Source organism: Pyrus communis, chromosome 8 (assembly GCF_041283825.1).
Source record: "Pyrus communis isolate YQ-2024b chromosome 8, ASM4128382v1, whole genome shotgun sequence".
Classification (NCBI taxonomy): Eukaryota; Viridiplantae; Streptophyta; class Magnoliopsida; order Rosales; family Rosaceae; genus Pyrus; species Pyrus communis.
In genome coordinates, this window is record NC_142572.1 from 18534974 (window position 1) to 18550272 (window position 15299).

The following is a 15299-nucleotide window of genomic DNA, read 5'->3' on the forward strand; positions in this document are numbered from 1 at the left end:
GATCTGTAGTCATGGATCTGGAGACCTCGACCAAAAATTTATGAATTAGAAGGGACAAGTTTTATGCATGTCTAATACCTAATTCCTTCAAAATGAAACGTTCACCTTTACCTCACTATATTTTATATTATATGAGTTATCCAATTCAACCTCAAAATAAAAAATTATTTACCTCTACCTTTCACACATACCTTGAATTATAGGAGTTATCAAATCCAAACTATACCCTAAACCCTGGTCCTAGGCACTGAACGAGCCCTAATACATGATCTTGAAAAGGGTTAATCAACAACGTTTAGAATAAAAGATCTTCCTTGAGCCACAACCACAGTTAGAAATAGCCAATACAAATTTGATGCTAAAAATCCCCAAAATCCAATCATTTCTTTCACTATCATTAGCAAGCCAAATTAAATTAGTGGGGGCAGAGACGTAAAAATTAGAGCTCGTTTAGAAGTGCTTTAAAATGCTTGAAGGCGTTTTTGATGAAAATGTTTTTAGGATCAATTCTTAGTAAAAATGCAAGTGAATCCTAAAAAAGCACTCGAAGTGCTTCATGCAAGAAGCACAGAACTGATGCTTCAAATGCTTTTAGAACTCAAAAACATTTTCATTAAAAACGCTTTTAATCATTTTAAAAACATTTCCAAACAAGCTCTTGATCAAAAGAGAAAACAATCATTCCTCACTACTCTTTGATTTTGGTCAAAAAGGCCAAGATATGGGCGGTTTTGTTAACCATTCTTCTCCAGAAAGACAAAATCCAAGAGAGAGGGAGGTTTGACTTTCATTTTGGAGAGAAGGAGAGCCTTCAGAGTGTTTAATTTATGATGCGTGTGTGTGTGTGTGTAATGTCGGTGGCGTATATCTATACAAAATACCAGTATGGGGTGACTATTGCTATGGCTAAACTAGCAACTAGCATTGTTTGACATTTTCATATATTGTAGGGAACAATGTGAGGATATGTACACGGAACAATTGTTCATATCGGAAAGATATGAAACTTTACAAGAGCAATGGGTAAGACTTTTTGAGTATCGCTCAATTTGTTGGCTTTGAGTCTCCATAACTGCTCGTTGAAGCTAAATCTACTCTTCAGTGCCAAGAACATGTTCCGGGACCCTTTGCAATGTTCAAAAACTTTGCAAGAGGAGTTGAGTTACTCCCCCATTTCGTTCAGTGGGTAAAACATTTGAGTTTCTCGCTTAGTGGTTGGCTTGAATCTCCATTGTCGCTCGTTGGAGCTAAACCTACTCTTCAGCGTCCAGTGCATGTTGTTGGAACTCAAACATCAACTACCATATATCGTACATGTAGGGGGTGTATACTATTGAGATTTTGAAGGATTTTAATTCAAATGATTCTAAGGGTATTCAATTAGAATTCTAAGTGATTTTCTGGTAGATTAGCATATTTATTTTTCTAATAGAAGATAAACCATGAATTAATATAATCAATTCTATTTCGTAAGAAAATAATGAAAATTTATGGCATATCAATCTTATTCTCACCTAGCAAAAGTAGTCAAAAGTAGTCAAAAGTAGCATGATATACATGCCTGATAATTTGTTAAACGACCAATTAATTTAACATGGTATGAAAATAACGGGTTTCAGGTCAACATGTTAACGAGTCGGGTTGTTATCGGGTAATTCGTTAAGACTCCATTGACGTTTTGGGCTGTGATCGAGTCTCTGTTAAAGACTCAATAAGATACTGTTATTGGGCCACCTATTAATAATCCGTTAAGATAACATATTTGATACAACGCAACTCATTAAAAGAAAAAAAAAACGCAAAAAAGATATGAATACAACAAACACAACTCTTTTATCAGACCTCATCACCCGAATTATATTCAACAAGCACATGGAAATTTTTAAGGAGGAAATTGAAGGCATTGGACCCTATAAAACAAGGATGGGAAAAAGGCCAAAAACCCAATTGATCACAGACTCTGTTTTCGTACAAAAATTGTGGAGGATAAATTAAGGTCGGTCCGCAAGCAGTGAAAAGGGCATGTGCTCATCCGAAATTTGGATCCTTCTAAATAGTCACATTTCATGGTCATTGATTCATGTCACATTGATCACCACTTTTGATTTTCCATCATAGATGAATTGTAACTTCACATAAACCCATTTAATGAGTGTTGGCAAACTTCTTTTTGATGTTCAACCCTTTATTTGGTCATAGAAATTAGAAATTTTAATGTCTGATTATCCATACCAACCCACCTATGATTTTATGCAATGTCATTTGCGGCAGGTGAACACAAGAACTTCTCATTTATTATTCGATCATTTGTTTATAATTTTGAGACTTGTCACATAAAAAAAGGCGAGAATTGTAGAGTTTCGAAAACCTCCTAACTTGGTCAAAACACACATTTCGAATTTTCACAGCAGAAAAACAGACATTCAGAAAATGATGATCTCTGAACTAAAATTACTCTAAGGGTGGAAATATTGGAAGATTCAGTACAAATATGTGTGACATATTATTGATTTTTTTGTTTTGTTCTTACATTATTTTGAAACCAGAAAATGTGTTGGCCAATGGGCATTATTACACATCAGCAGGGCCCAACAAGATAGAATCCGAATCCTCTTTGTGAGAATTTTGAGAATTCATAAATTGTGTCCGTTCACCGTATATCGTACGGTCATTTTTTATCAGGTACTATTTATATTCAATTTTAAATAAAAGAATTTAAAATGATTTCTAACCACATGATGTACGATGAACAGACACTATACACAGATTTCGAGATCCTCACAAAAAAATCTGAAGAGGATCCTCATTCAACAAGATACATATTAAATACATATTATTGGATGTATATTCAACAAGATTTTCTAGCAAATGTTCACTTCTGTTTCTAGAGGCAGATTGTATGTCCTCCTATTTGGGTGCCCTTTCCATTCTCTTCTATTTGTGCGGTCACGGTTAAGTCACGTTAATATTTTATATTTCTAATGATTTTTATCTTATTATCTTTATAAAAAAATCAATATAAAATGTTGACGTGACTTAACCGTGATAGCACAAAATAAAAGGGGATGAAAAGGACATCAAAACAGGAGGGCAGATAATCTGCCTCTGTTTCTTCCCAAATTGATTAATTATTTGGGCTTTTCCAAAATTATTTTATTAAATCATGGAGAATTAGTGTCAAGCACCAAAAGAGTCAAATCAAATGAAATGAAATGTACGTCAAAAACCAAAAGAGTCAAGGATACTTTTGTTATATATACATAAAAAGAAAATTGTTGCCTGATTTAAGTGACCTCTAAACCAACATGGGGTCAAGAAATTTTTTAATTTCAATTTCCTCTCTTTGCTAGATTCTCAAACAAAAACCATCTAGGGACAAGTTATATATTTTACCGTAATGACAGAAAGTAATAATACTTATGCATCTTGGTACGGGTGTGATTCCCTTCAATCCTCCTCACCCCTAACATTCAACAATTTAACCCACTAAAATTATCGTTCGTCAAAATATATATGTTTTTTTTTCACTCCTCTTCAATATTTCCCAATGTTGGTTTGTCATGCAAAGAAATAGAAGTTTGGGCTCGTTTAACGTCTAAGATTGAAGTGAGTTGGATAATTCAATATATTCAAGCTATTTTGAAAAAAGAAATGAATAAATTTTGTCAAATTTAAGAGTTTAAAATGAATTCTTCATGACAAAAACTTCTAATCCCAACAAAATGATTGAATATAACATCTTATAATTTAAAGAAATGATAGAGAGTTCCACTTTGAGAATTTTCTCAGCATTTTTCTATAATTTATCCCCTCTATTCCCTCCAAAATAAAAAAAAAAAATACTCTCCTCTACATTTATGTCTTGAGAAGGATTTTCTCGTACATTTTTCCTCAATGTGTGAAAATCACCTTTTCATGCTTACTTCAACACACCTCGAAGCTTATAAGTTACCCATTTCAAGCAAATTATGAACACTAAACGAGCCCTCGGAGTCTTGGATAAAAATTGTGAGTTATCCAATTTGATTCAATCTTACAACACCACCAAACATGGTAAAAATTATGAAATATTATATACAAAAGTAAGTGATCACCACTGTTCTAAAAATCCTCCTCTAGTGTTGTCTAGGCATTAGACGGCTGATCACTGCTTTGATTAATCCCTAGGCGTTTGGAAATTAAGAAAGGGCGCCTAAATCTATGTAGGCGTCCGCCTAGCCATCCTAGACTCGACTAGGCACCCGCCTAGGTCACTACTCTTATAGTAATAGATAACTTTCATTTGCTTTTTATTTTTTTAATAAATTGTAATTAAGAGACTTGTTGAATACTTAGATGAACACACATATCTGCTTGTTCTCCATGCTTTAATTATATTCTAATACTTTATAATTTATAATTTATAGGTCATTATATTTTACAATTTATGTATCTCAATGTAATTATATATTTTTTTAAGTATAAGTAAGTACTTATTTATATGATTATATAAAAAACTTATCTAAATCTGCATAAGCCACACCTAGCTACTTAAACGTTAGGCCCCAACCCGCCAACTGACTAGTGCTTAACGTCTTTCAAAATCTTGGTGGTCACTATCTAAATTTACTTTTAACTATTTGTTCGACACTTCACCTTCATAGAGTAGTGGTTGGGAAGGAAGGTTTAGGCTTATAGGATAAGGGGGAAAAAAGCGAAAAAAAAAAGGTAAATAGTGAGACAAATGTTATGGATCTCTTCTCTCTTTTGATCAAAAAGTGGAAACAAGCTGTTTATTGCTAAAATTGCACACAAAATTATAACCACTTGCCTTCCCACAACAATTTACCAATTGCCATTGTTTCCTCTCTTCCTCCCCCCCCAACCCCACCCCACCTCCCACACCACGACCACCACCCCACCACCACCACACAGCCAACTGGCATATTTGATTCATCCACAAAGAGATAAAATAACAAGGCCAAAAGATAGAGCAAAGGACAAATGTAGCATAGGATTTGAATATTTGTTTGGTTTATTTCCTCCCTCCCTCTAACTTGTATTTATATAGACAACCACAACAACAATAACATTGAGAAAAAGAAAAGAAAGAAAGGGGTATTGCCAGAGCAGTAGCTAATTGCACTACTGCAAAATACACACTTTCTTCGTTTTTTGGAGCCCCAGTAACAACACCCTGTTGGAAATAGCGGCTCGAATTTAAGTGTGAAAGTCCGTTTCGGGTCGAGGAGAGTGGAGATGAATATATCACCATCACAATGCAATAGTGGGTGTGAATCTGGATGGACAAGTTACTTAGATGAGTCCTCCTATCTTTCTCAAAGTCAGTTCCAAAAACCTGGGGGTTTTGCTGATTATGTGGAGACAAAAGAAGAAGAAGATCTGTCGATGGTGTCTGATGCTTCTTCTGGACCTCCACATTACCACGAATTTGATGAAGACTGCGTTTACGAAAACAGGTCTTCCTTTTCGGTTTCGTGGGGTTCCAAGTTGGGAAAGAAGGGCAAGAAGAAAAGCAAAGGAAGTGGCAGCCGAGAACAACACCTTGATGACACTGCTAGCTCCCCAGTCCTCAACTACTCCAAGGCAAAAAAAATATCATAGAAACATATTTCACAAATGTATATCTTTGTTTTTCGGGTCCATGTATTTACATGAATGTGTTCTTATTTTACAGAAGAAGTTGAGTGCTAATTTCCCAAAGGATGAATCTTCAATGCAGAATGTATTGGATTACTCTGAGGGTTTTTCTGCAACACATATAAAGGTTCGTTCTTTTATTCTTTCCTAATTCGGGTTTTTTGGTTTTTTTAGCTACTTCTGTTCTCTCAAGAACGTGCTGCAAATTCTGATTTCTTACAGGGAAAATCTGCATTGCTGCAGCACTTTGGTTTCTTCAAGTCATCTCTAGCCAAAACTCCAGCTTCACAAAAACCAGGTAAAACTGAAAACCGATCATTTCTTCCGAATTACTCCACTCTTCTTTGTCTCTCGCTTCTCTTGCATATTTCTCTTATATCTCTAACAAAAAAAAATATAAACTAAAAATGAAATGGTTATCAATAAGCGCAGGTGATTTCCAAGGAGGAAGTTGGGAGTGATATATAAGGCGATGACAGGAATGAAGTATCTCATTCATCTGCTGCAGTTGTGGAGATAAGAGATTGGGAAACAAACAATGTAAAAGACAGAAGGCAATTAGATCCCATGGGAGCTTGTTCCTTGCTTTTTTTGCTACCTTTTTTCCAATCAATTCCATTTTATTTCTTCTTGTCAACGCTGTAGGAAACAACCTAAGGAACACTAAAAATATTATTAAATTTTCGGCCTTTGATCTCTCATTTCTCCCACGTATTCCTTTTTTTTTTCCTTCAAAAAATCTCAACTGTATAAGTGGAATTTTATTGATAACAAAAAAGAAGTTACACTTAGTTAGTGGAATCAAAATCAGTCAATTGGAGAGTAGAAATAACACTAGAAAATTCACTTTCCAACCAAAGATAATGCCAACCCCACTGATATGCAATCTCTACACCAATAATAATTTCTGATAATTCTATAAAGAAAGAGTTGCGATAACTAATCCCTGGGCAAAAACCACCAAGAAGTTGACCATGGAAATCCCTGAAAACTCCTCAACAAGCAATAGGACTAAGATTACCATCTATTAAGTTCAATCCTAAGAAACCAAGGATGATACCAAAGCACATGAAAAATAATAGGCGCTTTGTGAGGGATAGGTCTGATCCCCAGAGAAGAATTGATAGAAGTGTCAAAACCCTGAGAGTAAAACCAGGAATAAAATTCCCACCATGAACAATCCCAGAATTGATAGGCATGCAAAGATGATGAAAATATATTAGGTGACCTTAAAAAATAAACTTATATCGAGTTTTACAAACAATCGAAGAAAGACCTGCAAAACCCAAGAGAATGTGCAATTGTTCGAAACAGGCTTATGCACGTAAGCATACCAAAAACCAGCAAGAGAATATGAAAAAGCAAAGAGGTACCAAATTGACATGCTAACCACCTCCAAAGTTGTCTAGATATCTGACAGCCGAAAAAAAGATGCGCAGTAGATTGTTCAAAATTATGACATAAACAACAAATGGACGCCAAAGAAATACCACGCCGTTGAAGTACACCCTTGGGAGGAAGTTTATCATGAAAAGGCTCCCCAAGCCAAAATAGATTGTTGAGGCGGAAGAAAACATCGCCAAATAAAATTAGCACAAGCACAATTGTTATGTTTTCGTCGAATAAGGTGATAGCTTGAAGAAAAGGAAAATTTCCCAATAGATGTAGACTCCCAGATGCATTAAGTTCAGTTGCCTCCAAGATTAGATAACGAAATACTTATTAAGGAATGGAAAATACGTGATCTTTGCATGTAGGTCGCTTCAATATGTGTATCAACCTAGGAATAAAGTGTAATTTGTAAATAAGGAGAAATAACTTGTTAATTATTGAAGCGTCGACCAATGTTTTTAAAAGGAACCGATGCGTTAGAAAAGTACATAAATTAAGAATAAGTGACCTATGAAGTGTTTGCTTTTCAATAATCACATAGTTTTAGGTTAAACAGCGGTGGAGGAAACAAAGCTAATCATAGAAAGAGTTGTGGTCCACTCAAGAGCAAAGTGATGCTGCATCCCATTTATAAACAGATGAGACGAGATGGGATGAGACGAGATGAGATGAGATGACCATTCCAAGACCAAAGGAGCAATAAATGATTCAACTTTATTATTCTTCTCCAGCTTGCCAGCCTAGCTCACTACAACTTTTAGGTGGGTTAATTTGGAGAGAATCTCCCGTGCATCCAATGTGTAATTTTATTAATCTTTTTTGTTTAAAATTGGTAAAAGTTACGAGGAGAGAGAAAAAAGAAAAAAAATAAACGAGGGCCATAGTTATGCGGTTCCTTTGATGCATGAGAGATTCTCTAGTAAATTTGGCAATGCTATATCAAAGCCAACAATAATTTAAGAAAAAAGACAATTTCTTGATGAAATGGAACCAGAGGGTAAGCTCCATTTTCAACCAAAAGAGGCAGCCCACCACACTTTGATAGCTCCCACTAAGCATGTGATATTCATTCAATAATATTGGGGCAATTATTGAATTTGTTTTGGCAGATGAGATTTCCCTTGATTATGATTTTATTGAAAGGTGGATCCTCAAATTTAGCATTCCATATCTTGGAAAGGAACTTTGATCTTTTAAAATATGGAGAAATGCTGAGGAGATCCTTTTAAAGTGAGATTCTTCATAAATCGTCTTACATTTTGACGTTAATTCATGTGCCAACATTATAAAATATTGTGCCAAAGATATGAGGTGATAAAAAGTCCATAAAGAGTAGAATCTCATTAACATTTCTTTTTAATTTTTATTGGAAAACGATTCTTTTATGCTATTTTTTATCCTAGCATGTTATATAAGCTTTTATTTTCTAGTAAACTATTTAAAGATTAACTTTGTAAAAAATTCCACCATATCCGAAATCATTTAATTATCTAACAACTGTATAATAAATAGATGAACTATATTATTCAATCAAACATAAATTTTAACAACATTAATTGAACGGTTTAATGTTTTTATTTTATTATACATTCACATAGTTGATTTTTAAAGGTAAACTACAAAATAGACACTTTCATTCATTGTGCAACATTATAAAATAAAAAATTAGTCGAGAACTCGAAAAGGTCCAAATAAGAAGGCTGATAACATTCCCTTGTTAACACCAATGTCAAGATATGTGACCGGCGGAAATGTTGGATTCCCTGTCCTAAATTTCTGATTGTACTCTCAAGGTGGCATAATGCCTCATTAAATTCCAACTACAGAAATTCTTGGGTAGGGACGATTGGTGGCGTGGCTGTCCGACCAACACAAAGCACTCCACCCACCCCCTCCTTCAGGTCCCATCCCCTTGTTTCTGGTTCCCGTAACAGGCGATCTGAACCGTACAACTTCACCGGAAACACCAACCGAACAACTTTGCTGGAAAAACCAAACTTTGCCGACGTAGCCTCACCAACCGCCACAGAAAAACAGCTTATGTAATTTTTCTTTTTCGCATTGTCAAAGAGGTTAGAAGATCTCCTTTGAGCTCGATGGAATTGGAGAGCAAAATTGAACTATTCCCTACCCCATATAACATAAAGAGCAAATATTGACATCTAATCTCAACATTTACATAAATGGACCTCGCCAGAACGGTAAAACTCAGAAATCCAAACTCGGCCGGAAAGCCAAATTTCGTATAGCATCACAACATCTCACTGTTAGATAGGGAATCATACTGTTAACAAGCCTACAAGGAATCAACGGACGTACACATAAAATGCAGGAATCTAAAAGAATTGTAAGACAAACTTCATTAAACTGGTTAACAAGAACAAAATTTTGATGAGTACAATTACACAACACGCTTTAGCCCCCCGTAACCAAAGAGAAAAAAAAATACACGATGGCAACGTGTAAAAGAGATCGATTGCCACATTTGATCTCTCTCTCACTCTCTCTCGAAGGCTAAACCCTCCATGACATTATGTCCCGTAAACATGTTTGTGTACGGGTGCAGAATCCAAAGATTTAACCACTTCCATCCACGGTTTGTCTATCATCAACAGAGAACTATTCGAAAGATGACCTAAAAATAAAGCTGGACTTGGGAACCAAATAAAATCAAAATTCTTCATAGCCGTCAGTTTACTCTCGGTTTCACTGTCTGTCAATTTACGTTTTAGAATCTTCTTAATGGAATTACTACTTTGCAAATTCAACGATGTCGGATTCTGACCATTTGGCATGCCACTACTTTCATCATCTGGATCAATGGGCTTCCCGAAATCAATCCAGCACATTGCCCTAAAGTATAAGAAAACCCTGAAATTAGTTATAACGCATAAACACGGCTATCCCCAAAATCTACTTTAAGCTGCACTATTCCTACATGAAACTTCAGAATTGAATTGCGGGAATGAAAACTGCCGTTTGTTGTAATGCCCTGGCAACATCAAATCTAATGACAAGGGATTCTCATTTTACTTTTGTTTCACATTAGCAACTTCCAAGGTTTTGAGCTCTATAACATACGCACAAATCACACCTCATCCAGACACAAGGAAAAAGGAGCGCACCTGGCACTGTAAACGATAACAGAAGATGAACTTGTGGAGGGTGGGAAAGAGAGCCCGATAACTTCGCCTGGAAATTCTTGGAATTTCTTCGGCAGACAATATGTATGCTGCCTCGACCAGTTTCCCAGTTCTCTCTCCTCAACATCCAACGCATATACATGATTTGAAGAGGTTGTGATTACAAGCACATTGTTGTTTCGCGGGGAAAAACCGCCAGCTGTCACAGAGGCACCATTTAGTCTTGAAATGAACCAGTGCTGCCTGTTTTAACAATATATACAAAGAGTTAGGATAGAAAATTGGTCCGGGTCCTAGTAAAATATCAAAACGAAAATTATTATCAATGTTAGGTACCGGCCAGAAAAAGATACATCTAGTATAGTTTCATACCTTTGTATCTCGAGATTAAATACATAAATATCTCCAAAGCAATTGATGGCAGCCAGCCACTGCCCATCAGAACTGGTGAACAGTTTTGTTATGGGAGGCTCACTAGGTGGTAATTCTTGATTCTGCAAATCACGACAAGGGGTGAACCTGAGCACTAGTTCTTCTCTGCTCACATCCACAACCTACAGCATAAGAGGTAAGTCAAGAAATGGAAGCCATATAACATTAACGAATACACAGGTTTTGCCACTATCTAATCAATGTTTTTTACAGGTTAAACTGTCCAATCATGTCTCAAAGAGTCAGAATGATCAAGCTCTTTAGCATTGCTTTTAGCCTCACCTAAGAGCTAAACGGCCAGATGAATTTGCTTCAAAGGCACAAGCATTAAGACTCCCTAAAAACAGAGTACCTTTTTTAGCAGTGAAAGTAGGATTATCAAGAACTAATTTCAAAAAGGTAACCTATCTGTGTGAGTGAGAAAGTATGATTATCCACAAAGTTATTGCCAAATCAAGGGCTGAAGAACTGCATGCGGAACCTTCTAAATCAAACCCCAAAAAGTTTTTTTCTTTGTAACAAATTAACAATAGATAAAATAGAGCAACAAGAAGGAGACAGCTTACATATATTCTTCTATCATGCCCTGCTATCATTAACCGAGAAGAATCAGAACTAAAAACCATGGAATGGGCAAATGGTAGTTTCTGTGGAAGTTGTCTTTTATTAACAGTCAGTGCACTTTTGCCAACTTTATTCTTCTTCAATTCATATAGGCTAGGTTTCACATGGTCAGAATAAGCAAAAAGCACCCCCGTATTAGAAATTGCGCTGCAAATGATCTTCCGAGATGCCTTACTCTTGACTCGAACCAAAAGATCTGTTGAGGCTTGGCCCCATTTGGAGACAGCAGCCATCTTAGAAAAGGTGCCACTTTGTGTACGTACAAGCAGGATATCCACCCAACTAGAAGCTTGTACAAGAAGCAATGATTCTTTGGATGTTCTATTAAGCACCAGTTGAATTGGTAGTCTTTGAGGCGCAGGGCAGATATCATGGGGTTTAAACTGTGTGAACTCCTTAACGGGATAAGCGATTAGCTTTGTGTCATCACCAGCAGAGATAAGCATGGGAACACCCAAGTGTGCCCATTTACGATAACTGAACTCATTAATATTATTAGGTGTTATCTTACGATGTTCTTTACGGTGTATTTTTATACCTTCATCTGGCAAGGGATCTGCAAATTAGAGAATGACTCAATTTAAGAATTGGAAAATAGTTCAGACGTAACAAGGGGCATAAATAAACATAGATCCATTTGAACACAAACGAGCATAAACTGATGAATCTTTTTGTGTGTGAAAATGGAAAGATTAAATAGCAGCAAAAACAAGGAAAAACATTAAATCAATCATAATATATGGGCAAACCTTCTCTGCTGATCGGTACAGCCACTGTCAAAGCCCTAACATCATGTGTATGAGCTTTTACAAGACCAACATAGATCCATTTCTTTGTCACCTCAGAAGAAGACTTGTCATCACTAGATCCCACTGTCGCACTAGAGAGCTTATAAAGAATAACCTGCCAAAAGAAGATATTGGACCATTTGAGATTATAGTAGCCGATCAGCAAGTTCAACAAGTGCATGCTCCTTGATAAAAATAGCAAATTCAAAACCATAGAAAAAAAGTGAATTTCAAATATAAAGAATTATTAGCAGGAATATATACCTATCATTTCATAAGTAAATTTGATGTCCCTAATTTCCCTCCAATTTATTCAATTAGTTCAAGATGCTAGAGAAAATAATAAACTGTTCTTGTTACTACTCATTAGTTAATAACCACCGCCAAGAATTTCACTTCAATACAATAGAGATGAATGGACAATATCCAATTACGGCATAAAACATTCTAACGGAACTGTATGCAGCATAAGATACAGGGTCCACATAATGCACAGCAAAAGAACAAGAAATGAATGCATTATAAAAATAATACACTGGCTGCTTATGTCCTGGTGTATCGTTTATTGTTATGCTAAACTATTAGTCTGTTGCTACAACTGAAGTGAGTTATAATTTCCTCATATTCTGGAGACAGATATCAAATTCTTATTTCCTAAAACAATTAACAGAATAACAATCCAGAACTACCAACGATTTTTCTCTCCGAGATGAATCATGTACCTGACCATCGGAACCAGCAGAAAACACCCTATTATGGCTGGGAGCTGCTGCCAGAGCATTTACATCACCTTTGTGGTGCGAATGTGCCTGCAATAGAGTTCCATGCTGACTGTCCCAAAACTGAACACTGCCAGTACTGTCTGCACTTACAAGGTTCCCACACCTGGTGTAAAGAAAGAACTTGATTTTCAAAAAGGTAGTTCAGCAGCTAATAAACACCAATAGATGCGACAAACTGAAAAATCAATTTGGAGCAGCAGAAAATAATAAATATGTGCCTCATTTTTACCTCAGAGAAAGTAACGACCAAACGCAAAGTTCAGGTCCACTACCCAAACCTCCAAGCCCAACCGTAATCCTATAAATTTCATGGCCCAATTTAGCATCCCAGCATCTTATAATCCTGCCCAACGAAAAAAAAATCATCAAATGCATAGAAATGACACTAGTATAACTCGTAATAATTCATAGAAGTTCACAACAAGTACAGTTGCTGTAAATGTTCAAACATACCCATCACTACTCCCCGAATATATAAATTTAGCATCAGGACTCCATGTCACACTCAAGACACGTCCTGAAATATAGAACATCACAAAAACATCAAAATTGAAACTTATGAAAGAGAAAAATAAGGAAGCAAAACAAAACCCCAAGAGCTAGAATAACAAAGAGGGTAGATATCTCACCACTGACCCTAGGCAATGATTTAGTGTATACAAACTCATCTGTGTTGGTAATGGTGTATATCCGCACACAGCCATCATCACAAGCTAATGCCACACGCTGGTTCTCAACAACTGATTGATCATTAATCTCAGCTGAATTGGAATCATCTTCGCTATCGCTGGTTTCTGGATCATCCCCCTCAGTACTATTAGCTTTAAGAAACCCATTTCCAATAGGGTGGTCCTTAGGTTCAGTTTCATTAGTACACGGTGCAACAGCCATTTGCCAGATTGAGACCCCAATAGAATCCAACACGGTCTACGAATGAAAAACAAAATTTAGTTAAAGCATCTGATGCTTCATCACAATAAATGCTTCGAGAACTAAAAATTAAGAAGAATTACGAAAGTATGAGTAATTACACATCTCATCAATTGTTTGCATAAAATTTGGCTTACAAGTTAAACAATGGAAATGCTCAATTTAGCTTCATTACAAACAGAAAAGCATACCTTCTGCTTCAAATGGAAAAGATCCCACTGCGAAACCGAACCATTGATGCTCGACGAGAACAACCGTCCACAAGGCAACCCTTTCGAGCCAGGACGACACCAAATAAGCGACGAGACTCGAGATTCAGGATCACCATGAATCGTCTTAAGCACAAAAACAAAACAAAACATTGATATTTCAACTTTAAATTAAAGTAAGCTATCAATTACTGATGATTATCAATTCCAAAGGCTATACGTAAACATATGTGTATATAGAAAGAGAGTTCGTGGTTGTGACCGTACCAGCTGACAGTGCCAGCCGACGGAGCCGGGGGAGACGAGCCAAATCTCGAGGGAGCCGTCCTGGCGAGCAGCGGCGACTTGGGAGTCGTCGACGCTGGTGGCTAGGGCAACCAAGGGAGAGGGCTTCCAATCGACGGAACTGGCCCTGTAAGCTTCAGACATGTTCGTCTGAGGCTCTGAGTCCCGGAAAGCGCCCCCGCAAACGATTAGGGTTAGGGTTTGGTGTTTCCGCGAGTGACTCCGAGAGTGAAGGGAGTGTAATGGAGGTGCGAGAGCATCAGAGAGAGAAAGAGAGGAGAAAGAAGACGAAGAAGCCGGAATGAAGTTAGGTTTTTGTTCGAGGGTTTAAGCGCGGCGCGGGTTGGATGATAGGTCTTGTTGTTGGGTCGTGTGAACCGGGTCGGACCGGTTTTGATCGTGGAGTGTGTATTTATAGGTCAAATTAGAGGCATATCTAAAAGGCCCATTGAATTGACCAAAAAAAAAAGGCCCATTGAGGATCGGTCCACGGTGTTAAAAAACGTGGATTTTGGAGATTTGAAAGCAACGGCCCACCGCTTTACATATGTCAACTTATGGACCGCACGTCTAAGCCTCATAATGGACTAATAATAATATGGTTCAAATTCGTCTTTAGTAAAAATCGAATCTAAGAACATGCTATTTTCCTAATGTCCTCATTTTGAGTAATTCTTGGTACATGACAATAAAATGATAATTGAACAATAAAACAAAAATAAAAAGAGAGAAGAAGGTTTCAATCATGTTGTCCATTTGCAAAACTTAATGTCCTAATCGAATATTTAAACCCAACAAATCCAATTGCATAAAACCTTAATAACTTTGCATATCAAATTTCATCCAATCGTTTGTCAATAATATTCAAACTTAGTTAGTCATAAAACACCAAAAATTTGAGATTATGCAGTTTCGAAAAATGGGATCCCTAACCAAAAAAAAAAATCCAACTAGAAGATCAACATAAATAATTTTACTCTCCACCAAAGGGTCAATCCACTTGATAATCACCATTTATTTCATATGGGCCAAGATCCAGATCCGAAAGTCGGCCCAATCAAAAGCCTTTACTTT

General features: G+C 36.6%; 2 protein-coding genes across 2 annotated transcripts; one reads left to right on the forward strand and one right to left on the reverse strand.

Moving 5' to 3' along the window:
- The first annotated feature begins 5073 nt into the window (after positions 1-5073).
- On the forward strand, positions 5074-6341 carry LOC137716896 (protein SOB FIVE-LIKE 5). Its single transcript, XM_068456250.2, has 4 exons — positions 5074-5586; positions 5678-5767; positions 5863-5938; positions 6073-6341. The coding sequence occupies exons 1-4, from the start codon at positions 5239-5241 to the stop codon at positions 6099-6101; spliced, it is 543 nt and encodes a 180-aa protein (XP_068312351.1). The 5' UTR covers positions 5074-5238; the 3' UTR covers positions 6102-6341.
- A 3028-nt stretch (positions 6342-9369) lies between these two features.
- On the reverse strand, positions 9370-14609 carry LOC137717604 (WD repeat-containing protein PCN-like). The gene is made up of 11 exons (XM_068457019.2): positions 14208-14609; positions 13923-14066; positions 13431-13728; positions 13255-13318; positions 13031-13144; positions 12742-12904; positions 11981-12134; positions 11174-11787; positions 10548-10729; positions 10158-10418; positions 9370-9885 (listed from the first exon to the last, which is right to left on the reverse strand). Exons 1-11 carry the CDS (start codon positions 14367-14369, stop codon positions 9564-9566), a joined length of 2478 nt encoding a protein of 825 aa, XP_068313120.2. The 5' UTR covers positions 14370-14609; the 3' UTR covers positions 9370-9563.
- Between the last annotated feature and the right edge of the window lie 690 nt (positions 14610-15299).